The sequence below is a fragment of the Staurois parvus genome, unplaced genomic scaffold (assembly GCF_062004578.1).
Source record: "Staurois parvus isolate SC_StPar_1 unplaced genomic scaffold, SC_StPar_1.0 ptg001058l, whole genome shotgun sequence".
In the NCBI taxonomy this organism is placed as follows: domain Eukaryota; kingdom Metazoa; phylum Chordata; class Amphibia; order Anura; family Ranidae; genus Staurois; species Staurois parvus.
The window spans coordinates 734,967-749,438 of NW_028318854.1; the positions used below are offsets into that span (position 1 = coordinate 734,967).

At 45.2% G+C, this 14,472-nt stretch overlaps 1 protein-coding gene across 2 annotated transcripts in view; it reads left to right on the forward strand.

The window, feature by feature from the left end:
• Positions 1–5,088: 5,088 nt before the first annotated feature.
• Positions 5,089–14,472, forward strand: part of ALKBH6 (alkB homolog 6, nucleotide demethylase) — a 41,600-nt gene continuing 32,216 nt past the window's right edge. For both annotated transcript variants that reach the window (XM_089658199.1, XM_089658200.1), the window contains exon 1: positions 5,089–5,133. In XM_089658199.1, the coding sequence (XP_089514325.1) occupies positions 5,122–5,133 (12 nt within the window). In that variant the 5' untranslated portion in view covers positions 5,089–5,121. The remainder of the gene's footprint in view (positions 5,134–14,472) is intronic.

The window sequence follows — 14,472 nt, forward strand, 5'->3', positions numbered from 1 at the left end:
CTTCCATGTTCTGTGTACTGTGGGAGACCACAGTCTGCCCCCCCCCCCCCTCCCTTCCCGAATTTCTGATGGACAGTAGACTGGCCCTATGTTTAGAAAATTTGGAGACCCCTGTTCTAGAGGAATCAAGAAACATAATGGGAGGGTGGACAGAGTGGGCAATCTGAATATTTACAGAACTTTAGCCAATCCCTGGGGAGATGTGCCCAGATGGTGGTGAGAGAGCCCATAAGTAGTCTGAGGCCTAAGCAGCAAGGGGCAGTGTTCCTGGGTCCAGCTTGTTGAGGGTTTCTGCTCCTGGGGCAGAGGACTGGGAGGAAGCCAGCCTGAAGACACCAAGGTCCCAGCTAGGCTTAGCTGGGGGCCTAATTGCAAGTTCTAGTCCAAGGAATCAGTTGTGTCAGGAGAAGCTCATGGGAGAGAGCCCGGAGGAAGTTGTGGGAGAGGGCCTAAGCTGTCCAGTGAGGGTGTGATTCTACATTTCCCCCACTGGGATGAGCCTGGTGGATATTGGCAGGAGGAAACTGATGATCCTGTGGCTAGCTGAGTACAAGACCCCAGTGCTACAAAGTGTGACAGTGTGTAGCTTTAAACTCTGGAAAGAGTACAGGTCACAGTCAGTCTAGAGATCCAGTGGGATATTTATTTTCTTCAAGTTCAGCCAGCAGCTTGTACAGTGAAGCAAAAAGCCCTCAAACAGTTTTACAGTTCTGGGGTTTCCCATACTCCCCATCCCTATCCAGGTTCAATGTTCCCCAATAAACACACAGAAAGCACCCTCTAGACTGATCTTTTTGAGCCACTGGAAGGATGTGGAAAATGCTGTGCATCTGGCTGTGTGTGCTATAAGGGAGAAATAGGCCCCAATCTACCAGCGGCTCCTTAGATGGTGTGCTACACATGGATGGGCAGGGTGGTGTATAGAAGTCAATTTACCGATCAACTAATTTACAGCTGTCCTGTTCTACATTTTCGGTGTATTCCGAAGGCAGGGAAGCCACTGTCAAAATACAAAGGCCAGAGGGGAGGATTCCCCCCCATCCACATGGAGTGTGTACATAGAGTAACTGAGTCTTTTTTTTTTTTTTTTTGCTCAATCTGCTGGCTGAAAAAAAAAAAGTCATCATGTATTAGCAGCCTTACTTTTCAGCCCAGTGCTACATGCCACACAGAGTGCTCCTCCCTCTCATGCTCTGATTTCCATTCACCAAAAGGTCTCAACCCGTGTTGTCACCAAACAGGAAGTAAGTTTGACTCTCGCAAATGGGACCATAGACAGCAGCGAAAACCTGACAAAGCCTCTAACCCCTATGAGGGGCAGCAAGGAGGAGATATGTAGCTTTCTCACCTCCTGATTTAAAGTGACACTAAACTCTGGTTTCAAAAGAAAAAAATCTATTCAAGTATGTGTTTAAACTTGAAAAAGTCCCTTCTGTTACTGTAGGACTCCTCCGAATCTCCAAATTTCTTTTGTTTTTTTGCTGTCTGATCAACTTCCTAGATTGTAAGCTCCCAGAATCAGGGCCCTCCTATCCCTCTTGTATTAAACTGTATTGTTGCTGTATTGTCTCCCGTTATATTGTAAAGCGCTGAGCAGACTATTGGCGCTATATAAATCCTGTATTATAATAATAGAAGGTGACTATGTTCCTTCTCCATGGTCCAATGGAAAGTAGGACCGTAGCTACCCTCTCTTCCTCACTCTGGAGATGGACGATAGACTATGGGATTTGTAGTGTATATACAGCAGTGTACATTACTATACAGGATTTATATAGCGCCAACAGTTTGCTCAGCACTTTACAATATAAAGGGAGACAATACAGTTCAATTCAAGAGGGTAAGGAGGACCCTGCTCCTCAGAGCTTACAATCTAAGAGGGAGGGCGTGGTACGAAAGCTAATAACTGTAGGGGATGGACTGATGGACATACTGGGGGGGATTTACTAAAAATGGAGCACTCAGAATGCGGTGCAGCTGTGCATAGTAGCCAATCAGCTTCTAACTTCAGCTTATTCAAGCTAAGGTTTGGTAATAAAACCTGGAAGCTGATTGGTTTCTATGCAGAGCATCCCCAGATTTTGCATTCTCCAGGTTTAGTAAATAAACCCCACTGTGGCAGCACCCAAATATTGTAGAGTTCCCCTTAAGTCTTAACATTTCTAACAGCATTTGTTTGAAAAGCAAAGTTATCAGTTCACTTTCCCCCTCCCTTATTTCCTATGTAACAATGTGTTCCAGTCTGCACCTGGTACCCTTATTTTTAGCTGAAGAGTTTATCTATCTGTGACACCACAAGGTCATATTCTAAACTGTACAGAAAGTCTTTTGATCGTACAGAAAGTAAAAGAGGATATATGTATTGTCATGTAATTGCTGATATGTATACTCTGTGAGATGTTTTTCAACCCACTCAGCTTGCTGGCATGAGCCCTTGCTGGGTCACTCAGCGCTGATTAATGAAAAGTTTGTTGTCCTCAAGTTCGTGTCCAGAGTTTTACCTGGTGTTCCCAAAGTTGTCATTACATTTCCAGCACATGATGTGCACTACTTTTCCCAAACAAATGGAACTGAGTGGGAAAAAGAGAGGCTCAGGAGCTCATGGAGGATGTTACAGGGAGGCAGAAAAATACAACACACTGGCTAAATGGTTAGCACTTCCACCTGACAGTACTAGGGTCGTTGATTTGAATCCCAACCACGGCACCACCTGCCTGGAGTTTGCATGTTCTCCCTGTGCCTACGTGGGTTTCCTCTGGGTACTCCAGTTTCCTCCCACACTCCAAAGACATGCTGGTAGGTTAATTGGATCCTGTCTAAATTGACCCTTGTATATGAATGTGAGTTAGGGACCTTAGATTGTACGCCCCTTGAGGGTTAGGGACCAATCTGAATGTACAATATATATGTAAAGCACTGTGCAAATTGAGGGCGCTATATAAGTACCTGAAATAATAATAATAATAATACAGTAAGAAACAATTTCATGAAAAATAGTTTGCAGGACCATTAAATAGTCAATGTGCATGGGGGTATTGTTGGAGAATAAGGTGATTCATTAGTGTTGCTTTACCCCATACATGCTGCATTACTGCACCAAAACTGTGTGTGTTGCACGTGGTTGCAGGACAGTTGTGGCACAGCCCAATACACTTAAATGGAAGCCCCCCTTCTGTGATGGGCGGATCATTTTCATCAAGGCTGAGAAGAAAATCATCACATCTGAGACATGTATAGTCCCCATCCGGCTGCCTTTGCAGCTTAAAGCTGAACTCCATCTTTTATTCCACTTTACATAGTTCATTTGGGCCAAGCTGGCCAAAGCAAACTCCGTCCCTCAGTGAGATCTGAGGTCGCTGCATGTGCTGTACAAACTGTGTGTAGTGGAGCCGAGACCTTTCTGTCTCAGACCCGGAACACAGTAGAGTCTGTCGGGGCGCCGCTCATCCATTCGGAGAAAGCAATGTATTCTATCAATGAATACAAAGCTTCCTCTGATCGGCTGAGTCAGAGAGGTGGGCTGATGATGTCACAACCTCTGACTCAGCCTTAAAGTGTTAATAAACCCACAACAGTACAATCAGTCTGTAGATGCAGTAAAGCATGCTTGTTATACTCACTGTGGAACCTAAGGGGTTAATCCTCTGCATTGTGTAAAAAGGCTGTTTGATCCTGTCTTCTCTGATCCTCCCCTTCTTCCATTGTCCACAGTCCATCTTTTGATAGTATAGAGCTCTAGGAGTCATTTTGCACATGCTCAGTTTGGTGTGTATGAACAGATGTTTTTTCTTTTCTCTTGGGAGAGTGCATGTGATCAGCACAGGGCCAATCAGCACTGCCCGGACAGAGGGGCAGGGGTCATGCACCCTCATAGGACAGTCAGAGCAGAATGAAAACACTTCCTACAACTGCTTTAACCACTGGACACTGATAGAAGTCCCAAGACTGCTGTAACTGCGAAAAGGTAAGTAGCAGTTTATATTTACTAAAATAATTGCATTTCCATGTTCTGTGTCCTGTGGGAGACCGGATATAGTGAATGCAGGGTCTTGGGAGACCAGATACAGTGAATGCAGGGTCCGGGGAGACCAGATATAGTGAATGCAGGGTCCGGGGAGACCAGATATAGTGAATGCAGGGTCCTAGGAGACCAGATATAGTGAATGCAGGGTACGGGGAGACCGGATATAGTGAATGCAGAGTCCGGGGAGACCAGATATAGTGAATGCAGGGTCCGGGGAGACCGGATATAGTGAATGCGGGGTCCGGGGAGACCGGATATAGTGAATGCAGGGTCCGGGGAGACCGGATATAGTGAATGCAGGGTCCGGGGAGACCAGATATAGTGAATGCAGGGTCCTGGGTTTAATAACACTTTGAGTGGGGTGGTAAAAATGTCAACCAACATGCTCTTATTTTACTGCCCAAAATGTAAAAAAAACCATTCTAACTGGGTTCTATGTGCTAGGTTAGGGCTTCTTCTATGATTCCGTGGTCAGTCTGGTTTTCTGTAACATCAACATTATCACCTACAACAGGAGTAAGCAATCTCAGGCTGCAGCGAGACTACAAATCCCATCACCCCTCTGGCTCCGGAAGTCATGTCTCCGTGGCTGTCAGTCTCGCAATGTCTCATGGGACTTGTAGTTCCACAGCAGTTGGAGTGCAGAGTATGCCTAGCCCTGACCTACAATACACCAGGCAGGTCAGCAAAGTAGAAAAGCTTCCTTCTCGTCCTTCCCTCAGACATTCGTACAAACCAATTAAACTCGACAACCTTTCCCCTTGTATTGTAGATACCTAGTGTGTGTTATTACTGCAATAAAACAATGTATACTACACAGGAAGTCAGCAGATAATATACAATGGCCGGGACTGAAAGCAAACGTCTGCTGTGTGAGAAGCAAATCTGCTGCCTCAATACATGACTCATCTCCCCTCCATTCAGGAGAATGGACTAATCCACGTACCGCACGTGCACCCGATCGCACAGTACGCTTCACACTAAGTCCCGCCCACTACTGCCACCTCTAGATTCATCCTGAGCTCTGATTGGTCTAGCTGCCTGACACTCAGCCTGTCTCTCAACCCCGGAAGCGGAAGTCTTTTTCCAGGCTGGGGATGCTGGGAGAGGTAACTGGCTGCATGTTTGGTTGTGTGGCTGGAGATGGCTCATAGAGGAGGTGTGCATGTCAGGGGGTGGGGGATGTTAGTCTGGCAGGGGTGAAGGTTTAGGAAGAGATGTATAGGATTTCCAGGGACAGTCCCAGAATTTCAGGGCTTCCTCCTGGAAATGGGTTTTCATTTTAGAGTTGATATATTAACCACGTTAGTGCTGGACATTTCACCCCTTCCTGCCCTGGCCAGCTTTCAGCTCTATCACACTTTGAATGGCAATTGCTCGATCATGCAACACTCTACTGATATGAATTTTTATCATTTTTGTTTTTGAGACAAAGCTTTCTTTTGATAGTATTCAACCACTTGTCCTCCAGAGGATTTATCCTCCTTCCTGACCAGGCCATTTTTTGCGATATGGAGCTGCGTTACTTTGACAATTGTGCGGTCATGCAACGCTGCACCAAAATAAATGTATGTCCTTTTTTCTCACAAATAGAGCTTTCTTTCAGTGGTATTTGATCACCTGTGTGGTTTTTTTATTTTTGTGCTATAAACAAAAAAAGACTTGACAATTTTGAGAAAAAAAACAATATTTTTGACTTTTTGCTATTAACCACTTGGCAACCACGGTATAGCTGAATGAAGGCTACAGCGCGGTTATCCAGATCTGGGAGGGTATCCTATGACGTCCTCCCAGAATGTGCCCTCCTGCACACCCGGCGCTCTGCGTGATTGCTGATCACGTGATGAAGTAAAGGGAAAATCACAGCGGCCTTTTACCACGTGATCAGCTGTGTCCAATGACACAGCATTTCACCAGGTAAATACAGTTGTCGGTTATCGGCTGCGCTTTCCTCAGGCTGTGACAGCATGAGGAAAGTAATGACGATAACCGGCAATTGTCAGCGAACAAATCGGCACTGATGATCAGTGGCCAGCAGTGCTGCCCTTCAGTGCTGCCTAGCAGTGCAGCATCATCAGTGCTGCCTATCAGTGCAGCCTCATCAATGCACATCAGTGAAGGAGAAAAATTACCTGTTTGCAAAATTTTTTTGCTCCATTTTTTGTTTATAGAGCAAAAAATAAAACGCCCAGCGGCGATTAAATACCACCAACAAAAAGCTCTATTTGTGTAAAAAAATTTCATTTGGGTACAGTGTTGCATGACCGCGCAATTGTCATCCAAAATGCGACAGCGCTGAAAATGGGCCTGGGTAGGAAGGGGGTATAAGTGCCCGGTAGGCAAGTGGTTAAACACGTCCAATAAAAAAAAAAAATTAAATCAAATTTTGTCATAGATTTAGGACAAAATGTATTCTGCTACATGTCTTTGCTGAAAAAACCTAAATACATGTAAATTAACCACTTGCCTTCCAGAGGATTTACCCCCATTACTGATCGGACCATTTTTTGTGTTACGGCATTGCGTTACTGTGACAATTGCGAGGTCATGCAACGCTGCACCCAAATGAAATTTACGTCCTTTTTATCTCACAAATTGAGCTTTCTTTCTGTGGTATTTGGTCACCTGTGTGTTTTTTGATTTTTTTGTGCTATAAACAAAAAATACAAAAAAAAAAAATACAAAAAATATGTTTGACTTTTTGCTATTAAACGTCCAATAAAAAATTTTTAAAAATCAAATTTTGTCATACATTTAAGCCAAAATGTATTCTGTGACATGTCTTTGCTAAAAAAAAATCTCAATACGTGTAAATTAATTGATTTACATGAATGATATAGCGCTTACAAATGGCGGTATACATATTGGAATTTTTTTTCTTTTTTTTAATTGTAATGGCAGCTATCGGCAACTTATAGAGGGACTGCGGTGGCCATTCTGACACGGGGGAACTGACTTGGTGTCACTGACATCACCAATGACACCAATACAGTGATCAGTGCTAATAAAAAGCACTGACACTGTACTAATGACACTGGGCAGGAAGGGGTTAACATCTGGGGCGATCAAAGGGTTAACTGTGTTCTGTTTCACTACTTGGGCTGTGTGTGTGCTTCACTGTAAGCAGTGTACATAAGCAGACAGGGGAGAGAGCTGTTGTTTATACACAGATCTCTCCTCCGTCGGAGATACTCGGCGATCACCGGGTGCCGGCAAGTAATCATCGGCTGTGCAGGGCAATACAAAGCAGCCTGTTCATTCTGACGGGAGAGATTTGTGTTGTTTACATACAGACCTCTCCCCTGTCAACTACGGCAACAATCACCGAATCCCAGCCGAGAATCGGCAGCAAGGACCCAGTGATTGACATGCCGAGGAGCCAATAGCAGCGCGGTTGGGAGCACGCACGCCCCTACCCAGAGATGCAAAACCACACACACCCACATATATATATGATTTTGCGCATCTCTGACGACCTGTAGCAGTACTTCTGCTATAGGGAAGCAGTTAATCACTACTGGGGTTTTTATTTTTTGCTAAACGAAAAAAAAACATTGTGAAAAAAAATGTTTTTTGTGGTTTGTTATAAAAAAAAAATGTTTAAAGTAATTTTTCTTCTTCACTGATGAGGCTGCACTGATAATCAGTGTAAATCAGTGTATTAAAAAAACAAAAATAAAAAAAAATGGCCCCCAGTGCAGATCCATTGTCGGTTATAATGTCTGCTGACAAGAAGAAAAAAAAAAAAAAGAAGCTCCGTTCCCGCCATCTGACAGTTCCACCGCCTGACAGTTCTTAAATAACTAAGGGGCAGGGCCATCCCCCTGACCCGCTCCCTTGTGACATCATCAACCCAGCATGTCCCAGTTGATGGTGTGACAAGGGGGCAGGGCCCACCGCCAGGCTGCATGCTCAGATAAGGGTCTGGAATGGAGTTTGGGGGGGGGAGGGGGACCCCACACTTTTTTTTTATCTTGATGTGGGGGTTCCTCTCAAAATACCAGACCCAAAGGGATGATTCATTGGTTGTTAAGGACATTGGTGGGTGCCAGTTCCTTAACAAGCAGCACTATTTAATTCCTTGAGTAACATGTGGCTAGACCATGTCTTATTCAACAAATGTATTTATTTATTTAGCTTTGTGAATTGACTTTAGAGTTAGTTTATGTGGTCTTTACCATGCATTTTTTACTTGTGCGGTAAATACCGCATAAAATGAATATAGCATGAGATGATTGGAAAAAATGTGTCACACGATCCAGTTATCTCATGCCACATTCTTTAGTGAATTGAGCCCACAGTGACAGCACGTAAAGAATGGACTGCCGATAACCGACATTTGTTTACACCCTCCCAGAACTAGATGACCACGCTGTAGTCGTTTTTCGGTTATAGCGTGGTTGGCAAGTGGTTGGGCTAGAGGCTGTTTACTTAGCAAAGTGAGTGCGTTAGCTTAGTAAATAAGAGGAAGCTGTAATCACAGAGTTTCATCATTGCTAGTTGAACAGTCCCTACTCCTGCACTCACAGGGAAACCGCATGTGATTCGGACAGAAATCACACCGCATTCCTATTTAAACGCAATATTCCCAACGCACACATTCCTGCTGATAGCTATTCAGTATTGCTGGGTGCTGCAGTAAGCACAGGCTGGGAACCAAAGACAGTCCAAGTGAAGAACACACCAAAGGTTCCTGAAAATGGGTCCAAAGCTTTATTTCATGGTCACATGGTAAGCACAAGGCATTCCTGTTCAAATCACATGTGATTCTTTTCAGTGCAGTTTGAGCCCATTCATTTTGTATGAGCTCAGATTGCACCGCAAAGTATTAGTACTCGCCGATACAAAAAACGGTATTGATACAACCCTAACATAAATGAATGACTGTTGTGAGCACCCTTGTCAGTAGTAAAGCAGAATGAAACCCTTCTCTCCTTTGCAGCCAAGGAAGCTGTCATCTTAGCCTCTGATCTGCAGTTGGCATGGTGCTGCACATGTGATCAGTAGTGATATTAACCATTTGATGCACCTAGAGCTTAGTCAACTCTGAATGCAGCAGACTATCCGTGCCTAGCCACCCGTGTGAGTGTAGCTCTAGAGCAGATATCTCCAGACTTTCTAAACAAAGGGCCAGTTTACTGTCCTTCAGACTTTAGGTGGGCTGGACTGTGGCCAGGGGTAGTAGAAAATGACCTGCTGGCCATGAGAGGACGAATAGTTGCCCCATTGTTGGTGTCAGTAGAAGGAATAGTGCCCCATCATTGGTATCAGTGGGAGGAATAGTGCCCCATCATTGGTATCAGTGGGAGGAATAGTTGCCCCATTGTTGGTATCAGTGGAAGGAATAGTGCCCCATCATTGGTATCAGTGGGAGGAATAGTGCCCCATCTTTGGTATCAGTAGCAGGAACAGTGCCTCATCATTGGTATCAGTAGAAGGAATTGTGCTTCATCATTGGTATCAGTTGAAGGAATAGTGTCCCTTCGTTGGTGTCAGTAGAAGGAATAGTGCCCCATCGCTGGTATCAGTAGAAGGAATAGTGCCCCTTCGTTGGTGTCAGTAGAAGGAATAGTGCCCTTTCGTTGATGTCAGTAGAAGGAATAGTGCCCTTTCGTTGGTGTCAGTAGAAGGAATAGTGCCCTTTCGTTGATGTCAGTAGAAGGAATAGTGCCCTTTCGTTGGTGTCAGTAGAAGGAATAGTGCCCCATCGCTGGTGTCAGTAGAAGGAATAGTGCCCCTTCGTTGGTATCAGTAGAAGGAATAGTGCCCCTTCGTTGGTGTCAGTAGAAGGAATAGTGCCCTTTCGTTGGTGTCAGTAGAAGGAATAGTGCCCTTTCTTTGGTGTCAGTAGAAGGAATAGTGCCCCTTCGTTGGTATCAGTAGAAGGAATAGTGCCCCTTCGTTGGTGTCAGTTGAAGGAATAGTGCCCTTTTGTTGGTGTCAGTAGAAGGAATAGTGCCCCATCGCTGGTATCAGTAGAAGGAATAGTGCCCCTTCGTTGGTATCAGTAGAAGGAATAGTGCCTCTTCGTTGGTGTCAGTAGAAGGAATAGTGCCCTTTCGTTGATGTCAGTAGAAGGAATAGTGCCCCATCGTTGGTATCAGTAGAAGGAATAGTGCCCCATCGTTGGTATCAGTAGAAGGAATAGTGCGCCTTCGTTGGTGTCAGTAGAAGGAATAGTGCGCCTTCGTTGGTGTCAGTAGAAGGAATAGTGCGCCTTCGTTGGTGTCCGTAGAAGGAATAGTGCGCCTTCGTTGGTGTCCGTAGAAGGAATAGTGCCCCTTCGTTGGTGTCAGTAGAAGGAATAGTGCCCCTTCGTTGGTGTCAGTAGAAGGAATAGTGCCCCTCGTTGGTGTCAGTAGAAGGAATAGTGCCCCCCCGTTGGTGTCAGTAGAAGGAATAGTGCCCCCCCCCCCCGTTGGTGTCAGTAGAAGGAGTAGTGCCTCTTCGTTGGTATCAGTGGGAGGAATAGTGCCCCATCATTGGTATCAGTGGGAGGAATAGTTGCCCCCTTGTTGGTATCAGTGGAAGGAATAGTGCCCCATCATTGGTATCAGTAGAAGGAATTGTGTTTCATCATTGGTATCAGTAGAAGGAATAGTGCTTCATCATTGGTATCAGTAGAAGGAATAGTGCCCCTTCGTTGGTGTCAGTAGAAGGAATAGTGCCCTTTCGTTGATGTCAGTAGAAGGAATAGTGCCCTTTCGTTGGTGTCAGTAGAAGGAATAGTGCCCTTTCGTTGATGTCAGTAGAAGGAATAGTGCCCTTTCGTTGGTGTCAGTAGAAGGAATAGTGCCCCATCGCTGGTGTCAGTAGAAGGAATAGTGCCCCTTCGTTGGTATCAGTAGAAGGAATAGTGCCCCTTCGTTGGTGTCAGTAGAAGGAATAGTGCCCTTTCGTTGGTGTCAGTAGAAGGAATAGTGCCCTTTCTTTGGTGTCAGTAGAAGGAATAGTGCCCCTTCGTTGGTATCAGTAGAAGGAATAGTGCCCCTTCGTTGGTGTCAGTTGAAGGAATAGTGCCCTTTTGTTGGTGTCAGTAGAAGGAATAGTGCCCCATCGCTGGTATCAGTAGAAGGAATAGTGCCCCTTCGTTGGTATCAGTAGAAGGAATAGTGCCTCTTCGTTGGTGTCAGTAGAAGGAATAGTGCCCTTTCGTTGGTATCAGTAGAAGGAATAGTGCCCCATCGTTGGTATCAGTAGAAGGAATAGTGCGCCTTCGTTGGTGTCAGTAGAAGGAATAGTGCGCCTTCGTTGGTGTCAGTAGAAGGAATAGTGCGCCTTCGTTGGTGTCCGTAGAAGGAATAGTGCGCCTTCGTTGGTGTCCGTAGAAGGAATAGTGCCCCTTCGTTGGTGTCAGTAGAAGGAATAGTGCCCCTTCGTTGGTGTCAGTAGAAGGAATAGTGCCCCTCGTTGGTGTCAGTAGAAGGAATAGTGCCCCCCCGTCGGTGTCAGTAGAAGGAATAGTGCCCCCCCCCCGTTGGTGTCAGTAGAAGGAGTAGTGCCTCTTCGTTGGTATCAGTGGGAGGAATAGTGCCCCATCATTGGTATCAGTGGGAGGAATAGTTGCCCCCTTGTTGGTATCAGTGGAAGGAATAGTGCCCCATCATTGGTATCAGTAGAAGGAATTGTGTTTCATCATTGGTATCAGTAGAAGGAATAGTGCTTCATCATTGGTATCAGTTGAAGGAATAGTGCCCCTTCGTTGGTGTCAGTAGAAGGAATAGTGCCCCATCGCTGGTATCAGTAGAAGGAATAGTGCCCCTTCGTTGGTGTCAGTAGAAGGAATAGTGCCCTTTCGTTGGTGTCAGTAGAAGGAATAGTGCCCTTTCGTTGGTGTCAGTAGAAGGAATAGTGCCCCATCGCTGGTGTCAGTAGAAGGAATAGTGCCCCTTCGTTGGTATCAGTAGAAGGAATAGTGCCCCTTCGTTGGTATCAGTAGAAGGAATAGTGCCCCTTCGTTGGTGTCAGTAGAAGGAATAGTGCCCTTTCGTTGGTGTCAGTAGAAGGAATAGTGCCCTTTCGTTGGTGTCAGTAGAAGGAATAGTGCCCTTTCGTTGGTGTCAGTAGAAGGAATAGTGCCCTTTCGTTGGTGTCAGTAGAAGGAATAGTGCCCTTTCGTTGGTGTCAGTAGAAGGAATAGTGCCCTTTCGTTGGTGTCAGTAGAAGGAATAGTGCCCCTCGTTGGTGTCAGTAGAAGGAATAGTGCCCCCCCGTTGGTGTCAGTAGAAGGAATAGTGCCCCCCCCGTTGGTGTCAGTAGAAGGAGTAGTGCCCCTTCGTTGGTGTCAGAAGGAATAGTGCCTCTTCGTTGGTATCAGTGGGAGGAATAGTGCCCCATCGTTGGTATCAGTGGGAGGAATAGTGCCCCATCATTGGTATCAGTGGGAGGAATAGTGCCCCATCATTGGTATCAGTGGGAGGAATAGTGCCCCATCATTGGTATCAGTAGAAGGAATAGTGCCCCATCATTGGTATCAGTAGAAGGAATAATGCCCCTTCGTTGGTGTCAGTAGAAGGAATAGTGCCCCCTCGGTGTCAGTAGAAGGAATAGTGCCCCTTCGTTGGTGTCAGAAGAAATAGTGCCCCATCATTGGTATCAGTAGGAGGAATAGTGCCCCATCATTGGTATCAGTGGGAGGAATAGTGCCTTATTGTTTATATCAGTAGGAAGAATTACGCCCAGTATTGGTGTCAGTTGAAGGAATGGCACCTTATTATTGGTATCAGTGGAAGAAATAGTACCCCAAGGGCTGAATAAAGGAAAGCAAAGGGCCACATTTTGGAGACCACTTCCTTAGAGGAAAGGTCTTGAAGCCTCCTGGGATATGTGATATTATCCCAGGAGGCTGCGTCATTTTCTCCCAGGCACGAAATTAGTAAGTGGGAGTGATTACTTGCTGGAAAAGGTACTTGCTGCCCTCCAAAATTTGCAAATAATAGGGAGGGGGTAGAGTCCGAATGATGGTAATCAGGAGTGAAGGTCTGCTTTATTGGGGGAATGTTATGCTGGCCATATGCCCAGCAATCAGAACAATAGAACGTAAATATGATTGCTCTCAATATGCTTTGCTCAGAAATAATTCTTTATCATGGCAACTATTGGATTTGCCAGGAACAATCAATCATTCCTATTCAGTACACATGATCATTTGATTAAAAAAACTTCTACTGTGATTTATGGACAATTCAATTCTTTCATCCAAGAGAGTGCAATATCGAGTGATCAGATTATTTCATATGTGTATGGCCAGCATTGGATTCAATTACTTTTAAGTGAATATTTCTTGATAACTAGTGTTTATGAATTCAAATTAATATATCTTTTTAATTGATTAGTCAGGAGATGATACAACGGGAATGTCTTGTGCTCCGAGGTAGCTGTGATTCAAAAACCCAGCAGCAGGGCGTCGCAGGGGAGCACCCCAACTGATTCCCAGTGCTTCCTTTGCTAACCTCCCTCCGAACATGCTGGTTTCCTGGCTGTTATGCACACTGTAGCTTTTATACTTTCCAATTTGCGGACCCAGAATCAGACTGGGTTTGCATGTGTGGGGCTGGTTTCAATGTGAATTTTTTAAAGGAGTCTGGTGCAGTTTTAATCAGCGATTCAGGTGAGAATTTTTAAAATTTATTATACTTGAAATCGCACCAGAACCAGCCTGAAAATAGTACCTGGCTTTTTAAAAAGCACATATGTGAACCGGCTCAATGAAAAGCTGGTTTGGTTCACATATCATGCGAATCTGATGCGGTTCAAAACGCATCCAATTTGCCTATATATGAACTGGGGCTAAGTGTACAGGTTGGAAAAGTCAGAGCATACTTATCAAGTGTCAACGACTCAAAGTACTGAACCAGGAGAGTCAGCATGACAGACCGGTAACTAGCATTTTAGATTGGAGTGGCAGCAATGTCGAACCTGCCTGTTTTTCACTTGACAGGTCTCATTAACCGCTGTCCCGCCACTCTATAGTAGAACTACTGCTGCAGGGCTGCACTAAATCACATATATATATATATGTGATTTTTATGTCTGGGTAGGAGGCGCACGCACATGTGCACGCCGCACTACCCGTGCCACCATTGGCGGCAACGGATGTCAATTACCAGGTCCCGGCCGGAGATTCCCCGCCAGCACCCAGCGATCATCGGGGAACGCTGACAGGGAAGAGACCTGTGTGTAAACAACACCGGTCTCTCTCCTGCCAGCAAGGACATGCTGCTTTGTATTTCTCTGCATAGCAGAGAAATACAAAGCAATATATCTCCCAAGTAAAACAGCACATAATGTACAACAGCACACAGTTAATTCTTTGATCGTCCCAGATGTTAACCCCTTCCTGCCCAGTGTCATTAGTACAGTGTCGGTGCTTTTTATTAGCACTGATCACTGTATTGGTGTCACTGGGGATGTCAGTGACACCAAGTCCGTTCCCCACAGTGTCAGAA